At 39.9% G+C, this 26211-nt stretch overlaps 1 protein-coding gene across 1 annotated transcript in view; it reads left to right on the forward strand.

Annotated features, from left to right (window-relative positions):
- Window positions 1–19789, forward strand: part of LOC138816384 (vomeronasal type-2 receptor 116-like) — a 36984-nt gene extending 17195 nt beyond the window's left edge. The window contains exons 6-10 of the mRNA XM_070006091.1: window positions 641–859; window positions 13246–13369; window positions 14297–15193; window positions 19293–19356; window positions 19747–19789. Of these exons, the coding sequence (XP_069862192.1) occupies window positions 641–859; window positions 13246–13369; window positions 14297–15193; window positions 19293–19356; window positions 19747–19789 (1347 nt within the window). The remainder of the gene's footprint in view (window positions 1–640; window positions 860–13245; window positions 13370–14296; window positions 15194–19292; window positions 19357–19746) is intronic.
- The last annotated feature ends 6422 nt before the right edge of the window (window positions 19790–26211 follow it).

The following is a 26211-nucleotide window of genomic DNA, read 5'->3' on the forward strand; positions in this document are numbered from 1 at the left end:
GATGATATACAGAGCGGTTACAGTTACACAAGTAAGATAGTAAGTACATTTCTTGTCAAACTTGTTACCCCTTCATTCGTTTTTCTCTTACTTTCCCTCCCTCTCCCCCTAAAATTGTACAGATCATTTCCAAAATATTGTCTTGTATATATTGCTGTTGCTTTGACCCCTCCCTTATAGCAGATGTTTTGAAAACTATAAATGCACCTTGAGTTTCCCTATGAGTTTCTTATGTAATAGCAAAAGAATGACCTGCTGAATAGAATTATCCACATTTTGGATAAGGGACCTAGTTTTATTCTACTTTAAATATTAAAATTTTACCAAGTTCAGATTAGCAACATGCATAAAATTAGTGATTGTGGGAAACACTGGCTAGACTACTGAGAGTCATCTTATTTGTGACTCTCTAGACTTGGTTTCTTTTGAAAAGATTGCATCTACCCCTTTGCTGAGTGACCAAGATTTGGCAAAATTATTTTTATTCCTCCATAGATTCTCTTCTGGAATGCTTCATTAGGTGGTTCTACTATTCTTTCATTCTACATCAAAATTTAAAGGCAATCAGGAACTTTTTTTCTTCAGGTTTTCTTTCGTAACTCAGGATGTACTTCACCATAAGATGATGTATGTCTTTTAGCTGCACTCTTTTCTGAAGAACATCCAGTTTCACAATACTGCTGGAGATCAAGTGACTTTGGATGAGAAAAGGAAATTGGAAGCAGACTATGACATTGTAAACATATGGAATTTCCCAGAAGGTCTTGAACTTGAGGTGAAAGTAGGAAAGTTTTCTCCATATGCTCATCAACTGTCTTTATCTGAAGATATGGTACACTGGGCCATAGGAACAATAGAGGTGGGTTGGGTTTAATTGCAATGATTTTAAGGACATATAAGTAAGAAAATTTCAGCCTTAAAATGTATATCTGGTTGGATAACATATAAGAAAATTTCAGCCTTAAAATGTATATCTGGTTGGATGCCAGCAACCTATTCCTGTAATACTAGCTAATTAGGAGACTGAGATAAAAATATTGTGGTTTGAAGGCAGTCCAAGCAGGATCTTCTCTGAGAGGCTTATTTTCATTTAACCACCATAAAAGCAGGGCTGGACACTAGTGACTCATGCCTGTAATCCTATCTACTCAGGAGAAAAATATCCTGAGGACTAAGATTACATATCTGTTGAAAGTCCAACTGGGCAGAAAAGTCTTTGAGACTCTTTTCTCAATTGACCATCAAAAACCTCAGATGGAACCTCAGGTCAAGTGGTAGAGTGCTTACCTTCAGGAGAAAAAAGCCCAAGGAAAATGAACATGTACTTATATCAAACCCTGGGACTAGGACAAAAAAAATAGACATTCACAGTCTCTACATGGTGATTTAGAATAGTGTCATAAGATACATATTTCTTTTTTCATTTTTTATTTTTTATTTTATTTTATTTTTTTGTGAACATAGTGTACAGAGTGGTAACAATTACATGGGCAGGATAATGTGTACATTTATTATCAAGCATTGCAGCCTCCTCCTTTGTTTACACTTCACATCCCTTCCCAGCCTCCCCCACTCAGCCACCCAATCCGTCCCCCCTCCCCCCTCCCGCACCAACATTGTAAAGCTCGTTTTCGACATGACAACTTGTACATCTCATTGTTGCAACAGGTCCACCTGTATCCTTAAACGACTTGTTTTTACCCATGTCCTCCACAAGTTACACTGACATCAACTATAGTGAAAGCAGGGGTTATACTGTGGGAAAGGGACATACAAAGCAACGAAGAGATACTCTTATAAATGCGTTAGAAATGCATGAAAGAAAAAAAAAACATTAAAGTACATATCTAAGGGTTCATTTTCCTAACATCACATTATCTGATCTTTTCCACTTGACTCATACATATACAAGATATTGCAATAAGGGAAACCATGGGACCTATGTTTCTTTGGGCCTGGCTTACTTCACTTAATATAATTTTTCCAAGTTTTTCAATTTCCTAACAAATGGGGCAATGTCATTCTTTCTGATGGAGGCATAGAATTCCATTGTGTATATATACCACATTTTCTTGATCCATTCATCTACTGAGGGGCATCTGGGTTGGTTCCAGATCTTAGCTATGGTAAATAATGCTGCAATAAACATAGTTGTGCTGGTAGATTTAGTGTGGCCTTGTTTGTAAACATTTGGGTAAATGCCCAAAAGTGGGATTGCTGGGTTATAGGGGAGCTCTATGTGAGGTCTTCTGAGGAACATCCATACTGCTTTCCAAAGTGGTTGAACAAGATTACATTCCCACCAACAATGAAGTAAGGTTCCCTTCTGTCCACATCTCCACCAGCATCAGTTGTAGTTAGAGTTCTTGATTTTTGCCATTCTAACTGGAGTGAGGTGGTATCTCCATGTTGTTTTGATTTGCATTTCTTTTATGGCTAGGGACGTTGAGCATTTCTTCATGTGTCTATTGGCCATCCTTCTTTCTTCTTCAGAGAAGTTTCTCTTTAAGTCATTACCCACTTATTAATTGGGCAGTTGTTTCTTTGAGGATTTGTTGTTGGGGTTTTAATTTTTTGATTTCTAAGTATATTATAGATATGAGACCCTTGTCTGTTGTATGGTTAGTAAAGATCTTCTCCCAATCCATGGTCTTTTTATTAATCTTGCTAGCTATGTCCTTTGCCATGCATAAGCTCTGCAACTTCATGCAATCCCATTTGTCCAACCTTTCTTTGATTGGTTGTGTTTCCGCGTCTCTATTCAGAAAATTTCAGTTTGGGCCTAGGAGACGTAGGGTTTCTCCTATTCCATCCTGTGATGTTTTCAGAGTGTCTGCTTTGACTTCGTGGTCTTTGATCCATTTGGAGTTGATTCTGGTGCAGGGTCATATATAAGGATCTAGCTTTAGTTTTTACAAGTAGTGAACCAATTTTGCCAGCACCATTTACTGAAGAAGCTGTCTTTCTTCCATTCTGTTTTTCCAGCTCACTTATCAAATATTAGATGGCTATAGGTCTGTAGGTTCATTTCTGGGTTTTCAATTCTATTCCATAGGTCCTGAGGTCTGTTCTTGTGCCAGTACCAAGCTGTTTTGATTACTATGGCTTTATAGTAGACTTTGAAATTTGGTATTGATATTCCTCCAGCAGTGTTCTTTCCATGGAAGAGCGTTTTTGCTATTCAGGGTTTTTATTGTTCCATATGAATTTTTGGATTTCCTCTTCTATTTCCTTGAAGAATGAGGTTGGAATTTTGATAGGTATCGCTTTGAATTTGTAGTTACCCTTGGGAACTATTGCCATTTTCATGATGTTAATCTTTCCAATCCAGGAGCATGGGAGGTTTTGCCATTTTATAAGTTCTCTTTTGATTTCCTTTTTGAAGATTTCAAAGTTTTCATCATAGAGGTCCTTCACTTCTTCGGTTAAGTTAATTACTAGATATTTTATTTTTGTGGGGCTATTACAAATGGGGTTGCTTTCCTAATTTCAGCCCCACTTTTCTCATTGTTGGCATACAGAAAAGCCATTGATTTTGGTGGGTTAATTTTTAAACCCTGCTAATTTGACAAAGTTTTGAAGCAGCTTGAGTAATTTGGGAGTGGAATCTCTGGGCTTCTTTTAATACAAGATCAGGTCATATGCAAAGAGGGAGTGTTTTATTTCTTCTTTCCCTATATGGATCAACATTATGTCTGCATCTTGTCTTATTGCTGAACCTAGGCAATTTAATACTAGATTGAAGAGAAGTGGAGAGAGTGGACATCCTTGTCTTGTTCCTGAGTTAAGAGGAAATGGCTTTAGTTTTTCACCATTAAGTATAATGCTGGCTGTAGATTTGTCATATACAGCCTTTATTATATTGAGGAATGTTCCTTGGATTCCTAATTTTTTCCAAAACCTTCATCATAAAGGGGTGTTGGATCTTGTCGAATGCTTTTTCTGCATCTGTTGAGATAACCATGCGGTTCTTTTTCTTGCCCCTGTTGATGTGATGAATAATATTAATTGATTTGCATATATTGAACCAGCTTTGCATCCCTGAAATGAATCCTGTTTGATTGTGGTGTATAATTTTTTGGAAGAATTGTTGAAGGTGATTGGCCAAAATTTGTTGAGAAGTTTTACATCAATTTTCATCAAAGAAATGGGTCTATAGTTCTCTTCCTTTGATGAGTCCTTACCTGGTTTTGGGATGAGGCTTATGATGGCTTCATAGAATGTGTTACGTACTGAACTCTCTCTTTCAATTTCATTGAAGAGTTGGAGGAGTATTGTTGTGAACTCTGCTTTGAAGGCCATGTAAAATTCCGCTGTAACACCATCTGGTCCTGGAGTTTTCTTAGCTGGCAGGTCTCTTATTGCTGTTTCTATTTCAATGCTTGATATGGGCCTGTTAAGATGGTTAAACTCATCTTGGTTTAGTTTTGGCTTGACAATATTTGCTAGGAAAAGGTCCATTTCTGTTAAGTTCTCAAACTTATTAGCATAAAGTTTTGAGAACTATTCCCTTTTAGTGTTCTGAATCTTTGTTGTTTCTGTGGTGATGTTTCCATTCTCATCTCTGAGTTTATTAATTTGGGTGTGTTCTCATCTTTTTCTGAAAAGACTTGCTAAGGGTCTGTCAATTTTGTTAAGTTTGTCGAAGAACCAACTCTTTGTTTTGTTGATTGTTTCTATAATTTTTTGGATTCTGATTCATTTAATTCTGATTTACTTTTAATTATTTCTTTCTGTGTACTGGATTGGGGTTTATCTTGCTACACTTTTTCAAGGAGGTTTAGATGTGTCATTAAATTGTGGGTTGTAGATCTCTCCAATTTGTTGATGTAGGAGCTCAGAGCTATAAACTTGCCTCTGAGTGCTGCTTTTGCTGTGTCCCAGAGGAGCTGGTAATTTGTGTGTTCATTTTTGTTGAATAGCATGAACATTAGAATTTCCTTTCTAATACCTTCCATGACCCACTCGTGATTCAACAGTGTGTTGTTCAGCCTCCATGTGATACCGGATTTTCTTTGGTGGCATTTGGTGTTGAGCTCTAATTTTATTCCCTTTTGGTCAGATAGAATGCAAGGTATAACTTCAATGTTTTTGAATTTAGACAAGTTTGCTTTGTGGCCTAAAATGTGTTCTATTTTAGAAAATAGTGCTGCTGAGAAAAATGTGTATTTTGATGCTGCTGGGTGAAATGTTTGGTAATTGTCTGTTAAATCTTGTTGATCTATGCAGCTGTTTAGATCTGGAGTTTCTCTGTTGACTTTTTGCCAAGTTGAACTATCTAGTGTGGAGATTGGTGTGTTAAAATCTCCAACAATTAATGTCTTTGGATCTATATGGGATTTGAGGGAAAGTAGTGTTTCTTGGATAAATTTGGGTGTTCCATTGTTTGGCGAATAGATATTTAGAATTGTAATATCCTCCTGAAAGAGATATCCCTTAATTAGTATGTAGCCACCGTCTTTATCTCTTCTCACAAATTTTAATTTGAAGTCTATTTTATCTGATATTAGGATTGCAACTCCCGCCTGTTTTATGGGGGCCGTTTGCTTGTTAGATTTTGTTCCAGCCTTTAACATTGAAAATGTGTTTTTTTTTTACGGGCAAGATGTGACTCCTGCAGGCAGCAGATAGAAGGGTCTTGTTTTTTAATCCAACTAGACAGTCTGTGTCGCTTAATTGGAGAGTTAAGTCCGTTAACATTAAGATATAAGACTGAGAGATATTTGGGATTCTTGCCATGTTATCAACCTTCTTGGGGGCTGCAAAAACTGTGTTCTTCCTATGGTTCTTGGAATCTCAGTTTGGATGCAGTTTCTTGGACTTTATTGTGGTCTTGTTGGTTTTCTATGTGTGGGGCATCTTTAACAATCTTTTGTAGGGCTGGTTTGGTGGAGATGTATTGTTTCATTTTTATTTGCTATGGAAGATTTTTATTTGGCCTTCAGTTATGAAGGAGAGTTTAGCTGGTTACAGAATTCTTGGTTGATAGTTGTTTGTTTTTTTGGGCATGGCATACATCATTCCAGGCTCTTCTTGCTTTGATTGTCCCTGCTGAGAAATCTGAGGTGATTCTAATTGGTTTCCCTTTATAGGTGGTTAATCTTTTCTCCTTGACAGCTTTAAGGATCTTTTCCTTGGTTTGATTTGGTCGTGTGTGGATTATAATGTGGCAGTGGTATGTCCTATTCTGGTCTGGTCTATTTGGGGTTCTAAAAGTTTCTTGTATCTGAATAGGCCTATCTTTTTGCATGTTTGGGAAGTTCTCTGCTAGGATTCTGTTCAATAAATTTCCTAGGCCATTAACTTCTGTTTCTAGCTGCTCCTCTACACCCATTATCCTTAGATTAGGCCTTCTGAAGATGTCTTCCAAGGGTTGGACAGAACTATCATATTTCTTGGACTTGTCTTGGATGGTTGTATGTTCTTTCTCTATAATATCTAGACTGTCTTCAATTCCTGAGATTCGATCTTCTGCAATTCGATCTTCTGCAATATCCTGGCTATTATGAACAGTGCTGCAATAAACGTGGAGGTGCATGTGTCCTTGTATAGTGGTTCCTGTTGTTCAGGATAGATGCCTAGAAGTGGTATGACTCAGTCATAAGGGATGTCAATATTCAGCTTTCTAAAGACCCTCCAGACTGCTTTCCAAAGTGGTTGTATAAGTGTACATTCCCACCAGCAGTGTAATAGGGTTCCTCTTTCTCCACATCCCCTCCAGCATTTGTCGTTGGCTGCCTTGATGATGTGGGACATTCTGACTGGGGTAAGGTGGCATCTCAGTGTTGTCTTTATTTGCATTTTCTTCACATCCAGCGATGGTGAACATTTCCTCATGTGTTTCTTTGCCATTTTTATCTCTTCATCTGAGAAGTCTCTCTTTAGTTCCCTTTCCCATTTAGTAATTGGTTTGGAAGGGATTAGTTTCTTGAGTTCCCTGTATGTACTGGATATAAACCCCGTCCCTGATATATTGCTGGTAAATATTTTTTTCCCAATTAGATGGTTGCTTTTCTGGCTTGGTTGTTATAGCTTTAGCTGTGCAGAAGCTTTTTATATTAAGGTAGTCCCATTTGTCGAGACACTTTCCAATTTGTTGTGACCCTGGGACTCTGTTCAGGAATTTCCTTCCTGTGCCTATAAGTTCAAGTTTCTCTCCTACTCTGTCCTGCAATAGTTTCAGAGATGCTGGTTTAATGTTAAGGTCTTTATTCCATCTTGAGCTGATATTAGTGCATGATTATAGCCTGGGGTCCACTTTTAGTCTTCTCCATGTGGCCACCCAGTTTTCCCAGCATCAGTGGTTGAAGAGACTGTGTTTCTTCCATTGTATGTCTTTGGCCTCTTTGTCAAGTATCAGCTGACTGGAGGCCTGTGGTTTTATTTTTGGATTTTCTATTCTATTCCATTGGTCTTCGGGTCTGTTTTCATGCCGGTACCATGCTGTCCTTGTTTTTATGGTTCTATAATAGAGCTTGAAGTTTGGCATGGATATCTCTTCCATGTTATCTTTATTACCTAGAATTGTTTTGGCTATTCTAGGTCTTTTGTTGTTCCACATTGATTTTTGGACTATTTTCTATATTTTAGAGATGTATGTCATTGGGATTTTAATAGGAATTGCATTGAATTTGTATATTAATTTTGGCAGTATTGCCATTTTCACTATATTAAGTCTGCCTATCCAAGAGCATGGGAGGTCTTTCCATTTCCTAGTGTCTTCTGTAATTTCTTTCTTTAACTGTTTATAGTTTTCATTAAATAGTTCTTTTACATCTGTGGCTAGGTTAGTTCCTAAATATTTCATTTTGGGGGAGGTTATTGTGAATGGGTTTGCTTCCTTTATTTCCACTCTGCTTGTACATTGTCAGTGTACAGGAAGACAACTGATATTTGTGGGTTGATTTTGTATCCTGCTACTTTGCCAAAGTGATTTATGATTTCTAAGAGTTTGGGGATGGAGTTTTTGTGATCATGAATGTATAGTATCATGTCATCTGCAAAAAGGGATAGTTTAACTTCTTCTTTTCCTATATGGATCCCTTTAGTGTCTTTTTCTCACCTTATTGCCTGGCTAAGGGTTCCAGGACTATATTGAAGAGGAGTAGAGACAAGGCATCCTTGCCTTTTTGCCTGATTTTAGGAGAATTGGTTGTAACATTTCCCCATTAAGTTTAATATTGGCTATTAGTCTGTAGTAAATGGCTTTTATTGTTTTAAGAAAAGTTCCTTCTATTCCTATTTTCTCCAGAGCTTTTAGCTTGAATGAATGTTGAATTTTATCAAAGGCGATTTCTGCATCTGTGTAGATAATCATGTGAGTCTTGACGTTGGCTCTGTTGATGTGTTGGATTACATTTATTGACTTACATATGTTAACCATCCCTGAATCTCTGGGATGAAACCTACCTGGTTGTAGTCTATGATTTTTAATGTTTTTCTGGATTCTATTAGCTAGAATATTGTTAAGGATCTGTGCATCTGCTCATCAAGGAAATTGGACTGTAATTCTCTTTTTTAGTTGGGTCTTTGTCTGATTTTGGGATGAGTGTGATATTGGTATCATAGAATGAGTTTGGGATAGCTCTCTCTATTTCTCTGAAGAGCTTGAGGAGTATGGGTATTATTCCTTCTTTAAGGATCTTAAGGGTCTTCTTTAAGTGTCTTTAAGAATTCTCTTGTCAATCCATCTGGTCCTGGGCTTTTCTCTGTTGGAAGACTTCTGATTGCTTCCTGTATCTTGTTGTAGGATATTGGCTTATTTAATTGATTTACTTCTTTGCTCAGTTTGGGCAACTTGTGTTACTCTAAAAATGCACCCATTTCTGCCAGGTTTTCTTTCTTTAGAGAGTATAACTTTTGAAAGTAGTCAGTTAAAATTGTTTGGATATCTTGGGTATGTGTTGTGATTTTTCCTATGGCATCCCTAATCCTGTTAATATGGGTTTCCTCTCTTCTTTTTTTAAATTAATCTTGCCAGTGGTCCATCAATGTTGTTTATTTTTTCAAAGAAACAGCTTTTTCTTTGGTTAATTTTGGCTATGATTCTCCAATTCTCTATTTCATTGATCTCCACTCTTAGTTTGGTTATCTGGCTCCATCTAGTAACTCTAGGTTCCTTTTTTTTCTTTTTTTTTTCTAGCTGTTTTAATTGCAACATGAGATTATTTACTTAGTCTGTCTCCATTTTCTTGATGTGGGCACTGAGGGCAATAAATTTGCCCCTCAGGACTGTTTTTGCTGTGTCCACAAGTTTCTTTGTGATGTGTTTTTCATTGTCATTGAGTTGTAGGAATATTTAAATTTCATCTTTGATCGCTTCCATTACCCAGGCATTGCTTAGAAGTGTACTGTTCAATTTTCATGTATTTGAGTAATTTCTGCGGTATGCTTTGTTATTGAGAACTAGTTTGATTCCACTGTGGTCAGATAGGATACAGGGGATTATGTTGATCCCCTTGTATTTCCTTAAGTTCCTTGAATGAACTTTGATATGGTCTATATTGGAGAAAATTCCATGAGTTGCTGAGAAGAATGTGTACTCTGTTGATTCAGTGTGAAATACTCGGTAGATGTCAGTTAGTTCCACATGAAGTATGGCCTCACTTAACTCGGTAGCTTCTTTGCCAATCCTCTGGTTGGTAGACCTAACCTTTGGTGAGAGTGGGGCATTAAAGTCTCCTAGTATTATCAGATTGGGATCTATTTTATTCTGTAAGTTTGAGAGTATTTGCCTAACATATTTGGGTGCACCAATGTTTGCGGAATGTAAGTTGATGATAGTAATATTCTCCTCTTGGATTGTTCCCTGTATTATTATGTTGTGTCCGTCCTTGTCTTTGTGCATTGAATTCAATGAAAAGTTCACTTTGTCAGATATCAGGATTGCTACACCTTCTTTATTGCTACACCTGCCTTCTTACTGGGAGCATTTGATTGGTAGATCCTTTTCAACCCTTCACTCTGAGTTTGTTTGTATGTTTGGCTGAGAAGTGGGTCTCCTGAAGGCAACAGATGGATGGGTCATGTTTTCTGATCCAGTCTGCAGTTCTTTTTCTTTTGATTGGAGAATTAAGCCTGATAATATTAAAAGACAGTATAGAGAGATGCATTGTGGTCCCTGTCATTCCTTGTTTTTCTTCTTTCCTTTCCTACTGTGTTTGCTCAGTTAGACGTCTATTACTGCCTGTCTGGGTACAGATCCCTGTTCCCTGTTGCTATCTTCAGGTTGTGTTCCCCCTCTTAGTATTCTTTGTAATGCTGGCTTAATGTTTATGTATTCATTTAGTTTTTCTTTGCTATTAAAATTTTTCAGTTCTCCATCGAATGTGAATGCTATCTTTGCCGGGTATATCAGTCTGGGTTGGCAGTTGTTTGCTCTCAGGGCTCGTATGGTACTTTCCCAGGCCTTTCTTGCATTCAGTGTTTGTGTGGAGATCTGCAGTGATTCTAATTTTTTCCCGTTGTAGTAGAACTCCTTCTTCATTTTTGCTGCATGCAAGATTGTTTCCTTATTATTCAGACCTATCATTTTTACTATAATGTGTCTAGAGGTGTTTCTCCTAGGATGTTGCTTGTTAGGTTTTCTATATGCTTCTGTAATGTAGGTAAGATGTTCTTTTTGGAGATGGGGAAATTTTCACTGATTATCTTGTTGAATAGGTGTTGCATTCCCTTGCTTTGATATTCCTCACCTTTGTCCACTCCAGTTATACGAAGGTTAAATTTCTTGGCACTATCTGCTTACTCTTTAACTTCCCTTCGGCATAATTTATGTGATTTTTCCATATCTGTAATTTTTTGGTCCAGTTGGTATATTCTGTCTTCTGTATCTGACAATCTACATTTCATTTCGTTCTCTCTGTTATCTGTGTCTTCCATTGTGGTTTGCATGGAGGAAATGGACTCATTTATGGATTTAATATTGGTTCTCAAAGTCCTAATCTCACCTTTCAATGAGGAGTGTACTGCCTCTATTTTGGCGCTAATCTCACCTCGTAGTGAGGTGTGGTCTGCCTCTATTTTTGCTTGCATCTCCTGTTTGATATCCTGCATCTCTTTCGAAATTTCGACTCTGTGCTCTTTCAATTTCTGGTCTATTTCTTGCTTTATTCCTTGAGTCATTGCCTACAGCATCTCTTGGATGTGGCTTTTGTCTTCCATTCCTGTTTGCTCCCACTGGAGCTCTCCTCTGCTTGGCTGCTTGCTTTTGGTGATAGCTTGCTATCCTGGGTATTGATAAACCTTGTAATTTTTCTCTGTGATTTTGCAGGGGATTCAGGGATTATTGGAGACTAATCTGAAATTTTGTTTTGTTCAATAGGTGTTTGTCATTGCTTGGTTGCTGTTTCTGTGCTGGTAGAGAGTCTGTAACTGATTTCGGTTCTGTTGGGAGCCAACCTCCAGTTGTTGGTCTGAACCACATAGGGGTTCTTGGCTCTCTGCTGTAGATCACTGGCAGTTCCTGCCTTTAGAAGGTTGAATGGCCTAGACTGCTCCTGTTTTCTCCTACAGATGCTCTTGGCGAGATCGGATGTGCTGGATGCACTCTTCCAGATGTTGGAGTCTGCTATGGGCTCCTGATAATTTTTTTTTGGCCGGTTGTGGGTTTGAACTCTGGGCCTGGGTGCTGCTGTCCCTCAGTTCTACAGGTCAAGGCTGGCACCCTACCATTTGAGCCACAGCACCATTTCGGTCCCTTTCTGCTTATGTGTTGCTGAGTATTCAGATCCACGGCCTCATGCACCCAAGACCAGCACTCTACTGCTGAACCACCTTACCAGCCTATCTGACTATTATCAGATGCTTATGGCCTGTGTTGTCCAATTCCCAGCCTAGAATATATGGGTCAGGTTCTGGTATGGATTGGGCTTCTCTTGTCCTGACCCCTCGGGTCTTTTGCTGTCACAGGCGTGCTGCCCAAGGGGTGCAGTTCCCTGTTTTTCTCCCCTCTGCTGAGGCATATGCTCAGCTTCTGACTTCAGTTGGGAGGAATTTGTTGTGTTGCTCAGGCACTGGATTCCCATGCCCCCTAGCCTGGGGCATGCCGGTTGGACCTGTGCTGTTGTGTATCCTGCCTAGGTTATGCAGCCTGGAATACACAGTTCAAATTTCTTCCACTGTTGGTTGTCTTGACACAATGGCGGTGTTCCTGGCTTGGGCATTTAAGGTCCCTTCCAGGGGCACTCTTGCTCTAGCCTGGCCAGCTGTGTGTGCTCCATGGGCTGATGGAGCTCTCGAAAAGTTCCCATTTTTAGTGGGTCCTGTGGTCCAGATGTTGGGATAGGGAGGCTGGGTCAGGGTCTGGGGATTCCCACCAGCTGTGGTCTCCCTTGAGGTATACACTGTCCCCTGTAGGGTACTCACCCTGGAGCTAGTAGCTGTTTCTGTGTGATGTAGGTCATTGGTTGTTGTTGCAATCAGAGTTCAGTTGAGGTGGTTGTGGGCTGGGATGGGCGGTGGTCGCTCTGCATGTTTCACTTCTGTCTCTGTCTCAGTTGATGCTGTTCTGGTCTGCGCCGTAGGGTGGGCCTCCAGCATCTGCCCAAAGGTAGGGGAGGGTCCTCCATGCACTGAGCACTGGGGTTTGTCTCTGCTTATGCTCTCTGGATCAGCACTGGTTCCTTGCAGTTTTGCTCTGCTGTTCTGTGGGTGTCCTCTGTAGCTCTGGGGTTCCCGGTGTCGTGCATAGTGGCTTTGGTGGGATGGAACCTCTCTGCTCAGATATACAGTGAGGGGTGGGGGTGGGATTTTTGTGCAAGCTCCTGGCTCAGAGGTTTCTCTGTTCATAGCGATCAGCAGGTCCAACATCGGTACCTTAGGTGGCTTCTGTGTGGGTGACCTGCAGACAAACCCCTGTGTCTCTAGGACTCTGGCAGCCCCCACTGGGCTGGGCTGGCAGCGGCTTCACGTGCAGCAGTGTCGCCAGTAAAGATTGGGGGAGGGGTCTTCGCTTTTCTTTTGTCTGAAATTCTTCTTTTTCTCTCTTATTTTGTTTTTTTTCCTCGTTCTGTTTTTCTCAGGGTGTTTGTCTTTTTGTTGTTGCCGGTCACTTGGGGAGATTAAGCGATGGAACTTGAACTCTCTTTTTTGGGGGGGAGAGCTGTGGTGTTTCCCTACTGCTCAGTTGCCATCTTAGTCCCCCCTCTAGATTCAGTTCTAATAATTCAGTATTTTAATACTATGGATTGTTGGAGCATTATGTAAAGTCTAAACAAATACTGACAAATATCTGCTTGTCCTCAGCCTACTCAATCTGCCTGCAGTGAGAGTTGTGGTCCTGGATTCAGGAAATCCCCTCAGGAAGAAAAGGCAGCCTGTTGCTTTGATTGCACACCGTGCTCAGAGAATGAGATTGCTAATGGGTCAGGTAAGTTCATGCCATAGTGAGAAATTCATTTTCTTTGCTGGTATCCCCAATCCATGCAAGCCAATGCAAAAGTTGTATATTATGATTACAGAATCAAATTCTTCCTTCCTTCACTTAATCATCTAATTGTGACACTGGTTGATTCTTCTTGAAAAAAACATCATGGACTCTGATTTATGCATAAGATTAATTTTTTCTGGTCTATTGTATATATGTTTATTCAAATACTCAGAAATGTAAGCTTAACTTCTATCATAGTAAGTGCAAATCTTTTTAAGCACGAGGACCCCATCTTCTTCAAAATTACCTTCAGACTACAAAGAAAACACAGATCGTGTATATCTTTATTTCCTAGATCTTAGAACTGTTCTTGCAATGGAGAAAATACTCTGGGTTTGGTTTGGTGTAAGATGCAGGCAAAAGTGTTGTGCATAGTATGACTTTATAGTTTCAAAGAGTGATTTCTCCATCCTCTATAGGTGAGTAGAAGAGACAAATATAACAATTTCAAGGAAGGGTCACAGTTGTCCAATTTATATTGTATAGAGAATATAGAGGAAGTTGCAAAGTTTTACTACCCACAATTTTGAATAAGGGGTTTGACTTGTGCACACATGTCTGAGAATTATGGCAGCATGAAGAGGCAGAGAAAATTATTCATAGGATATTAGAAATGGCGAGTAACAATATTTGTGATGGTCATTACAAGCAAAAGAATTTCAATCAGACTAAAGTATGAGAATATGGGAATAAGTGTGGGAACATGACGAAGACATAAAAATAATAGTGATCATGTCTGGTAATACTTGGTAATATTTACTTTATGCTACTAAGAATTCACGTGTCAGTATTATCTCTAGACAGGGACTTTCTAATTTCCTTTTAAGTATTGGAAATGGATAAATGTTTATTTGAATTCTTCACTAGATATGGAGCAGTGTATGAAGTGTCCAGATCATCAGTATGCCAATACAGAGAGAAACCAGTGCCTCCCAAGAGCTGCAAGATTCTTGACTTATGAAGAACCCTTAGGGATGGCCTTGGCCTGCATGGCTCTTTCTTTATCTACACTCACAACAGTTGTTCTTGGGGTCTTTGTGAAACACAAGAACACTCCCATTGTCAAGGCTAATAATCAAGCTCTCAGCTACATCCTACTTATCTCCCTCATCTTCTGCTTCCTCTGTTCCTTGCTCTTCATTGGCCGTCCCAACACCAGCACCTGCATTCTACAACAGACCACATTTGGAGTTGTGTTCACTGTAGCTGTTTCTGCTGTCTTGGCCAAAACTGTAACTGTGGTTCTGGCCTTCAAAGTCACTTCTCCAGGGAGAAGGATGAGGTGGCTTATGCTATCAGGAGCTCCTAACTTCATCATCCCCATCTGCACCCTGATCCAGGTGACTCTCTGTGGAATCTGGCTGGGAACCTCTCCTCCCTTCATTGACACAGATGCACACTCTGAACATGACCACCTCATCATCCTGTGTAACAAGGGCTCCCTCACTGCTTTCTACTGTGTCCTGGGATACCTGGGCTTCCTGGCTCTGGTCAGCTTCACTTTGGCTTTCCTGGCCAGGAATCTGCCTAATACGTTCAATGAGGCCAAGTTCCTGACCTTCAGCATGCTGTTGTTCTGCATTGTCTGGCTCACTTTTCTGCCTGTCTACCACAGTGCCAAGGGGGAGGTCATGGTGGCTGTAGAGATCTTCTCCATCTTGGTGTCTAGTGCAGGACTACTGGGGTGTATCTTTGCCCCCAAGTGCTACATTATCTTGTTAAGACCAGATAGAAATTTTCTGCTTGGCTTCCGGGACAGAAGTCATCCAGGGAGAAATACACCCTCTTAAGGTGAAACTTAAATGTTAGGTCAAATATATTCCTTTTCCCATCAGATATTAGTTTATATTGTTGTAATAACTTCGATGAATAAATGACTCTTACTCATTTTTCTAGCCAGAGCCAAGTAAATTTGAAATTTATTCTCTATATGTTTTATTATACCATCATGTCAACTACTATATTTTCTCTGTTGACTTGTTTTCTAATATTGCTTTCTTAACCATTTGCCTAAAATTTCCTATTTAGTGCCAGTACTGGGGCTTGAACTTAAATTCTGGGTACTCTCTCTGAGTTTGTTGTTTGTGTTTTTTTACTCAAAACTGTGGCATTTCCACTTAATTCACAGCTCCACTGTTGGCTCTTTGGTGGTTAACGAGATAACATTTTCATGAACTTTCTTGCCCAGTTTGGCTTCATACTGTGATAATCACATCTTAGCTCCTAGAGTAGTTAGAATTATAGTATTTTCTAAATTTTAAAGAACATTAGCTTCTTGCCTACACATCAGTATGCTGCTTAATCCTCAATGAAATCCTTTAATATTGTCCTCATGATGAAGTTCCAGGCTTTTATATACTTTGTAGAGCTTACTTTGTTTGATAATTGTGTATTTACATTCCTACGTGTGTTTTTTGCCAATATTCTTCAATATGTTTTGTTTTGGTTTTCTTTCCCTCTCTCTGTTACTTTTATTTTTCTTCATGTGCCTTGAAGGTCACATTTTCCACATGTATTTAATACCGACTTGCCCCAGCATGACTGCCATACCACGTCCAATGGAGCCAGGCACAGCCGGGACCTCCACCACAGGGATGTCACAGCATCTCCCCATGGTGGTGTGCGACACCCTAAACGCCGTCACCACTTCCCAGGGGAAAAAGCACATGTGGAGAGACCCAGGCCGTGTGGACAGGGACAGGCACGAGAGAGCACACAGCCACCGGTGCTTGGAGGAAAAGAGGGGAAGCAGCGATGGTCTGGGAGTGAGTCAAGGACAGAGCTCAACAGACTGTGCAAGAGTGAGACGTCGTCTTCAGGGACCTAAGTGTGCAACTGAAGCATTCAGGTCAAGCATCTGCCCAACAGCTGGTTATTTTGCATACGTGTGTGTGTGTGTGTGTGTGTGTGTGTGTGTGTGTGTGTGTGTGTGTGTGTGTGTGTGTTTGTGAATAACCAGCTTGGTTTTCCCCAGCATAAGCCATACCTGTAAAAGCTAGAGACAGAATCAGTGAGCAAAACCTTCTTAAGAACAATTACACATCTGAGAAAGATGAGATTTAGCAAAATTTAAGCAGTCAAATTTGGAGTTGGAGAGAGTGACAACTACAGGAATGATATTAAAAGTGAAGCAATTAAGATAGCCAACAGTGTGCTGTCAGATTACTGTGGACAAAAAGAAGGACTGATGATTTATGTTACCCTTAAATTACGGGGTGAGTTGCCATAACACCATGCCACCACGGGAAAGGTGCAGGTACGGAGATGTGGCCGGCTTCCTGCTGTACCTTCCTGAACTTCACCACTACAAAATATCAGCCAAAAAGTACAAGACAGAACCTTGCGACACTCAAAGAACACGCTCGTGGGTTTAGTGCTGGAGAAGATCTAAGGAATGAGTTGAGGCTGTGTCCCAAACATCTACCAGGCCACCTGCAATGCCTTGACCCTGCCAATCCATGAGTGCGTGCTAGCCATCGCCATCTAGTCAGGCAGAAGCTGCGACCCAGGGCACACAGGTGGGCTCGAGGTTCCTGTGGTCAGCTTCCTCTTCTCCGTCTCCTTATTCTGCTCCTGCTACTTCCTCTTGCCCCACCTTGAACTCTGTATTGGCAAGGACTTGTCCGACCGTATTCTTCAATTTCTACTCTTCTTGGCCATTCCCAGTGTTCTCTTGGTAGCTCTTTTCCTGCCGTTAACTGTGTTAGTGGACATTGGTGTGGACTTGGAGCTGCCCATCCCACCATGGCCAAATGACACGGAGGAGAGGCCTCCACGACCCACAAACCCAGATGAAGGAAACCGGGAAGGCAGAGTGACACAAGCCTTCGCCCTGCTTCCCACTTCCTCCACGACCCCTTTGATCCCCAAAAGGTCAGCAAATGGGTCTTCAAAAAAGTCTAATGAAAATGGGTCCCTTCCACCAAAACATCCCTGAAGCAAGCATCTGGGTTCCAGAATGCACAACTCGGTCAGAATGACTTCCTCTTCCTCCTCTACCATGCAGCCACTTTTGGCATTCTGGATCCTAGATGACCATCTTTGAGCTACCATCACCTCCTGTTTGAGTTTTCTATCTGCTGCTTCTTGGTTCTCAGGGTTTTCACCTGATGCGCTTCACTGCTGCTTTGGGGCATGTTTCTTCTTGTCGCAGTGGAGGTGTCTTCTGAAGGCCTCACTTCACGGCCATCCACCGAGTGTCAGCAGACTAGGGGCTGCAGGTGGCCACCGTCTGCCCTGGTGGCTGTAGTGGTGGCCGGTCCCCAGCCTTTCCTTTGTCTCCCTCTCTCTAAGGTCGTAGAATTGCAACAATGTGGTGCACACTCTACAAAAACACACTTCAACTGTATATCAAAATAATTGGATTTAGGAGTAATAGCTGAGGGAAGTGTAGATTCCTAATAGTTTGCTTATCCATGGCGGGATATACTTTTCAACTTATTCTTGTTTAATCACTTAAAATATTAAACATACAGGATGTATACACATTTTGTCATTTTATATCATTAATTGATGTTGTTACATCTCTTGATAACAAAAATGTTATATTTCCAGCACTATATTTTTTGAAGAAATGCATTATACATTAATTTTAACAGACTGAATTATTTGGTTCTATACATCTTTAAGGAACACAGGACTATTTAAGACATGGTTGCATAACGGCAGTCTTTCTAGCTGTTTGCTATTGCTCATTTAACCTTTAGAAGTTTGTACTTCTAATAGGCAAGTGATTATATACTGACAATGGGCTTCTATTTAGTTTTAAGTTGGAAATATGATAATGTATTGGGTAAAATTGTATGTTCCTTTATACAGGGATACTATTTAGCAAATATTTATAAATTGTTAATGTTTTATCAAGAGATGGTAAAATATTCCCATTTCTATTGCAGTTCATGTTATATATTTTTTTCTTTATTTGAATGATTTCATCAATGGGGTTGGATTACTGTTGCTGTGTAAAGCACTGCTTACCCATTAAGTAGCACTCAATTAACAATCATCACAACATACGAGTTCCTCAATATCAACTATGAAGAAGTGAGAGTGCCTGGTAGCCATCAGCAAGTTATTAACTCCCTGTAAGGAAAAAGAGACAAGAGACAGTCCTTAAGACATCCTGTCAATGTTGTACAACCATCATCATCTTGGTGAAGTTCTGGCTTTAACATTAGTGATCATAAGGCATTAAAAATCAAGAGAACATTCAAATGCTTATGACTCAATTAAATAATAGGTCATGAGAAGAGTAGGCCACTCAAACTGGTAGCAAGTTTGCCACGGAAGTACATAGTAGATATATACATGTATTTTATGCATGTCTATAGTGAGTATTCACTAACAAAGGCAGATATGAGTGGTCTGAGGCCACTCACAGTTCCATAGGATGAAGTCCCTGGATTTTGATCACCTTAATTTCATGTGAGTCACAAAAAAAGAGTGACGTTGCATTACAATCATGATTAAATGAAGTCACACACTTTTACATTACAGTTCTTGCTGGAGGGTACAGAAGACCAGATTCTCAAACACACAAGAAAAAGCAAAGGAGGTTAAAATCAACAACTCTTTTAGAGACAGAATATTAAGATCAAATGCAATACATAGTATACATATTGGTGATAAAAACAAGACTCAGCCTGGCGCTGGTGGCTCATGTCTGTTAGCCCTAGTTATTCAGGAGGCTGAGATCTGAGTTCAAAGCCAGTTTGGGCAGGAAAGCCTATGACACCTTTATGTCCAACTAACCTCCATCTACCCGAAAATAAAGCCAGAAGTGGGACTGTGGTTCAAATGGTAGAATGCTAACCTCGAGTACAAAAGCTGACAGCACTCAGGCTCTTGTTCCAATCCTTAAGACCTACACACACACACATACACACACACACACACACACACACACACATCAACTTACAAAAGAACAGGTACATATGAAGTCCATCACCGGGCATCTATTTGGGAAGCCTAATCTTTCACTTAGTTGTCCAAAATTGAATTAATGTGATAATCCTTGGATCTCATTGGCCTTCAAGTTCCCAGACCTGCTATTGCTAGGTATGCTCTCTTTTCTTTTCTTGACTAAAAAAATGTCCACACAAGGATGCTTGCTGATGAAAATCAAACAAAATTCTTTGAAAGACGAAATTTAAGTAGCCAAGTAAAAGTAATTTACCCATCACATTTATAATCTGGAAGTAAATACTACATTCTGACATACTTCTATTTATTTAAGTATCGTGACAAAGAATCTGCTTATGTTTAACAATTGCAAAAATGTAGTGTCACCTCTTCTGCCTCAATTCTTCTCCCTTTAGGTTGAAAGAAACATGTGGAGTGTACCGCCTTGCTCCAATGTGAAAGCCTACCCTTCTAAACATAGAACTGAAACTAAAACACTGACTTCTTAGAAGAGAGACATGAAAAGGCTGTTTAAAATACAAAGAGCTTTTGTAGGATATAGGTTAAAATACAGTATTAATACGTTGCACTCATTAGTCTAACAATTTTAGTTATGGTTAACTTTTAATAAAGACTTTACTGAGAATATTTTATCCAGAGCTACTGATTCCTTGGGATGAAAAAAAAGATTTTCACATTTAAATAGGAAAAAATTGAGTTTATGGCCTAAGATTAGATACTTAGTTTACACTGATTTCAAACATAGGACTTTAAATCTTATGTTTTCTGAGATATTGCAACACATAGTCTTAAACAGCCCTTTGTTTAAATTTTAAAAGTTTTATACTGAAAAAGTGAAAACAAGCACAACAACCTGTATCATGTCACAACAACAAATATTTCCTAAATGCCTAACCACCTCCGACGTGTATACATCCAAAGATTTCTATACTGGAAGAAGGTGAATCTGAGGTCTGAACTTCTACCATTCTACTATGCAAATGTTCACTCTCCAATGACAATGAAGAAATAAAATATGAAAATAAAATATCAATGGAAATAATATAAATATGAACAATGAAACAGGGAAATAATTTGTCAATGGAAATGAAACAATTTCCAACAAATCTCGGACGCAAAACTTATTAGAAAACACTCACTAGCAAGTATAAAGTGTAGTGAAAGGGCTCATAGGCACCATAATGAAAAATTCCTTAGAAACAAGGGGAAAATATGTTTATATATGAAATATCAACAAATAATCAGAAATTACCAAAAAGACTACAGAGAAATTATGCATGTATAAAGTCACTTAAAGGAAGCCATGATTACATTTGCTCAATGGGGCACTAGAGTACGAGGAATAAAAAAAAGTCATGAAGATAAAATTAAGGAAATCATACAGCCTGAAGAAAACAATAAAAGGAAGGGACTCCATCACCAGCTTCCACATTACAGGAACTATTAATAGAAATTTTCTAGAGAGAAGGAAAATGTATATTAAGAACTCAGTACAAAAATGCAGTATTAAGAATACTTACATGAATGTGAAGCAAATTAATCAACTTCTTAAGTTCAAATCTGTATTAAAAAAATGTTTTCTGACAAGATAGGAACCTCAACAATGTAGAAGGAGTTCATAGTAATGATAATATAAAGTGAATGATTTCATTTATTTAAAGGATGGACACCAGGAGTTGGGTACATGCCAAGATACTTACACTGACACAGTACACTGTAATAGGAAAGACCATTTAGATGAATTGTATACATATGTCTGTAAGAGGGACATCAATAACAGTATATGAAATATACTTGATTTCTGAAGGGAGCAGAGAAAACACATAAAGCACCGAATTATAATGAGTGCACAGAAAGCATTAGACATTTATACATAATCTGTAAGGACTAAACAAATAGAAAACGTTCAACTATGCATAATAATCTCAGTAGATCAATGATAACTTTCTATTTGAATTATCTACATATGATAATTAAAATATAGAGACAGTAAACTAGAAGATAAGGACAAAATTTTGTTGCTACACAAGTAAAACCATGTTAAATACAAAAACACATGCTGTGGAGTAGTTCTGGAGATACCATTCAATGGATTGAAATTTTCACCTATACAAAAAACGAGTGACAGATCTATAATAAAAAATGATCACCACAGTTAAGAACATTGAAAGGCACCCGGAAAATCTCCAAGGAATTAGGTTTTAAGTCACCTTACCACAGCAGAATGACAGACAAGAGCTCATATTTACATCAATTGCCTGGTCCATTCGGCAATGTTTACATATTTCAAAACATTATGGTCTATATAATCAAAGTATTACATTTTATGTGTAAATAGATATGGATATTTTAAAAGTAAATCAATATGAAGATATATAGATAACATAAAGGCATAAAAATATATTTATGTGAAACTTCAAATCATACTTCAGAAAAAACTAGACTAAGGGAATAAAGGGACTAAAAGCTCAAGTATTATTCCTAGAGGTATAATTGTCCTTAATTTATTTGATGCTAATAAGTATTATGCTAAAGAGACCATCAAATCACAAAAGGAATAGAAAACTAAAATCAAGATCAGGACTGTATGTGGAGATTTTGACGCATCTAGATCAGTAATAGATTAGAAAGCCAAGAATACCCGTAATTACATCATGGCAATTCACAGCATACTCCATCTACTGAAGTCTTTTGACATTACAGAACACTTCATGTCAACAACTGCAATGTGCGTAATCTACTGAAATAACATAGTGCACTCATCAGCATAGATGATGTCCTGATCTACAAATAGACACTAACAGCTATAACTTTTGTAAATGTTATATGCTCTCAATCTATCCTGAAATAAAAATGGAAATCAACATATTTAAAATATCTGAAGAAACAAGTCATCACAAATTTTAAATTGCACACATTAAAGGGAAGACTTCAGAGAAACTTAAGAATTCCACAGTATGCAGGGGCAGAAATATATGTTACTAGTAGTGAGCTAATGTAATAGCTAGTATGCTCGAGGACATAGAGTCTATGTACAACACCATATAAAAGTGTCAAAATATATGGTAACACGTATTTTGAGAAGAAAAACGTCTTTGTTCTCATATGGCATTAGTGTCTATATAGTCAATACCATGTGTGAACATTCCTGGAACTAATGGATGATAGCAGTATCATACAACACCAGACTAATACACAAAGATGCATCATTTGACTTCATTTACTATAAAATATAAACTTCAAATTAAAAACAGAATACTAGTACTAAGAGGTAAGGAAAAGAAGGAATGGAGAGACAATGGACAGAAAGAGAATACAATATAAAGACAGGAGAGAGATACATTTTCAAATATGAAAGACCACATAGGAACTAAGCTCCATGCAAACAACCATTAAAAATTCTGATGAAATGTTTGTACTACCAAATTTTCTTACTAATTTTGAATCATCCATAGTCATTACACAATTGATGTTTCCTTAACGTAATTTATGATGCAATGAGATTTCAGACAACATAAATAGCATAGTCAATTTATTTTAAAAAGAAACAAATCAAGACATATGGAGAGAAAAGACCAATAAAACAACCCGAAAATATCTTTTAACGTTCACCATAATGTGCAAGTTTATGGCATGTAAACTATTTCTGCATGAGTACATAAAAACCAAAAATAACTCAGAATCCAAGATAGGTAAAACCATGAAAGATGGTAAAAAAAAAAAAAGTCTCTTTCACACATACTAAATTAAACAGCCATCAGTCTCCCAGAGAGAGTGCAATAATGATTTGGCATGGTTTTTTTTCTTCCAACAGTTCTGATACCAAACCTGTGGTGTTTCTTTTTTTTATTGTGAAAATACCATATAGAGGACTTACAATTACATAGGCAAGATAACGAGTACATTTCTTATCAAGCATTGTTGCCTCCTCTTTGCTTCCCCTTCCCTTCCCTTCCCATACTCTCCCCATCATAACCTACCCCCCACCACCAAAGTTGTAAAGTTCGTTTTTCGACATAAAGACTTGTTCCCAACCCCAACTGAATGGCCCACAATGTAATTCTGACACCACCTAGACTTAGCACAGTCCACACAAGTTCACATCTCAGCCCTGCCACATTTTCTCCAGGGCAGAAGCCAATGCAAAGCATGTGTTCACTCTGTGTAGTCACCAATAATCTTGAAGACAGAGGTCTTGCACCACAGTCACCTCATTAACATCAATTATCAACAGGCTGGAAGATGATTATGAAAAACAAAGATGCTCCTGTTCAAACATGATAGACCTTACACATAGACCAGTCCTTGACATTCATACTGTACAGAATTGGTGCTATGGTTCAAAGAGGTAGAGAACTAGCCTTGAGCAAAAAGATAAGAGACCGTGCCCAGAGTTCAAGCCCCACAACCGACAAAAAAAGGAAACATATTGCACACGCACACCAACACTCAAACACACAAAACCTTTCCCCATCAGGCAGAACCAAAGGTGTCTTTCAGAGTGCCCCTTCTCAACCTTTCTCAAATGCAGTGAATTACCCTGTCTGACCAACTACCTAAAGATAAAACAACAGGTGAAATATTTTGCCCAAATGCTGTAGTCCATCTGGATAAGTAGCTATTATACAGAGCTCTGACTTCAGCCTTTCTGTTTGAAGACATTATAGAGAAAGCAAACATCCTAAAAAGTTACATGAACTCTTCTATCCTCTTTTCTTGTTGTTGTTGTTGTTGTTGTTTGTCATGGGAATGAACTCTGGGCCTGGGCACTGTCCCTCAGCTCTTCAGCTCACGGCAAGCACTCTACAACTTGAGCCATGGCAACACTTCCAGCCTTTTTTCTTTTTGCTTATGTGGTGCTGAAGAATCGAACCCAGAGCCTCATGCATGTGAGGTGAGTGCTCTACCCCTAAGCCACCTTCCCAGCCCCTCTAGGGTCACCTTAAAAACAAGATGATCATAAGGAAAATCTTTTATAGACGGAGAGTTGATTTTGCACATTCAAGCATCTGATATGAATTAGTATCTTTTTAAAAGTCTGTAGAGAGTCACTGGGGCTAAGTGGTCATAGAGGGTCCCCTCTCTTCCCACTCCGGCCTCAGCCACATGTGTAGCAATGTGGGCAAACATGAAGTTCAGAGGCTCCATCAGCAAATCCTGAAGGAATACACTCAAAGCCTCCCTACGGAAGAGAGGGAAGGCACTGAGCCCTCAAGTCTCTCTCAGGTCCCGTCCTATGCAAGTGCAGTCCCCCTGTGCTCCATTGCCTGTATGGAGAGGTAGAGGCCTGGGCAGGGGGACCCAGGCCTCAGGTCCCTCGGAGGGGACTGCAGGAGTCACAGCCAGTCCTCCAGTTTCCCACCCACAGGCGCCATGGTCTTCTCATCTATGTTGTCTCCCCTAATGGATCCCAAAGTTACCAGAGAAACAGTTTCCATGCTGTCCCCACCTTGGGCCTCATGGAACAACAGGTGAACCAGGCGCTGCCATGCCTTGCTTCACTGCCCCTTCTTCTCATTGGACAGTTAGCCTTTGTGATTGGCAATCAATACTGGCCCAGGCCCGTACACTGACTGACAAGCCAGGTAGATCAGATCCTTAATGCCCAGTGCCAGCAACCATCCTCCCTTCTCTGACAGGGGTCCCCACCCCGGCAGGACAGAGAGATTTGCCACAGCAGGTGTCAGCCCTGCCTGTTTCCAGCTTGCCCTCCCTGTTCCCCCTCTTGTAAGCTTCCCCTCTGGGGTGTTCTGCTATCTGTTAGCGCACCTCCCTCCACTGGGGTTTGACTTGCTGCACCCTAGGTCATCTGCTCTCTCCCAGATCAAGTGACCCAGCAGTCCTAGCCACAACCATTGCCCCAAAGTCCCCTCCTGGGGTCACTTGTTACCTTTAACTTCCCCCTGTAATCACAGAACACTCCCCATTCGAAGGGGAACTTTCTACCCCTGCACCCTTAAAAATACTCCCCTGCACATAAACAGGCTACTGCACCCCCTGACAGTGGTGTCTGTCAATTGCTCACAATAAGCTTTGCCATATGTGCTTGGATTTCCGGGGGGTCTTTTGGGCTTGAGCTTTCATTGGTGCCACGACTCTGATCTTGGTCCCCCCCTGGCTCTTGTTCTTCCCCCTGGGAATTCCAGCTGCTCCCAGACCTTGTGCTGGTCTCAGACCCACACAGAGGACCTCCAAGGCTACCCTCCCCACCCCACGACTGTGCATGCTACATCCCCAGCTTCCGGTCCCCCCTCTTCTGGGCGACTGGCCACTTCTCTAGGCCAGGGACTCTGAGTCTGTGTTTTTCAGGGGAGAATCTAGGCACCAAGTTCTGAGCATTCTCGGGCCTGGGCCCCAATTGTAAAACCACTCCCCACTACTGGTTAAGGGTGGCTGGAATCCCCCGACAGGCCAGTGGATTTCCAGATGCAGTGCCAAGGGCCAATCAGCCGGAGGGACCAGCCCCAAATTACTCAACATTCCTTTCGAGCTTGTCTTTTACACAGCCTGAGGCCCTCAAGGTCTTGCCCAAGCTGAAGCCTATGGGCTAGCACACATAGTTCATCAAGCCTAGCCCCAATATTTGCTGAAAAATGAGTCCAGGTCTCCCAATATTTTATGGAGCCTATGTAATTTCCATGAGTGCATGAGAAAATGGAAGGAAATCCACTATGTGTTCTTTCCCTCTCGCTCTCCTCTCCCTCTCCCTTTCCCCCCCTCCTCCCTCCCTCCCTTCTTTGCTTGCCTCTCTGCTTGTGCTCTTGAGAGGTGAAGTGCAGACGGGGTCTCAGGGAACCTCCTCTAGGTTCCCTCTCAAGGCAAGCCATCCTGACTTAAATTCTCTTAGCTAAAACTTTCTC

Source organism: Dipodomys merriami, unplaced genomic scaffold (assembly GCF_024711535.1).
Source record: "Dipodomys merriami isolate MVZ:Mamm:240054 unplaced genomic scaffold, mDipMer1.0.p SCAF_695, whole genome shotgun sequence".
Lineage (NCBI taxonomy): Eukaryota > Metazoa > Chordata > Mammalia > Rodentia > Heteromyidae > Dipodomys > Dipodomys merriami.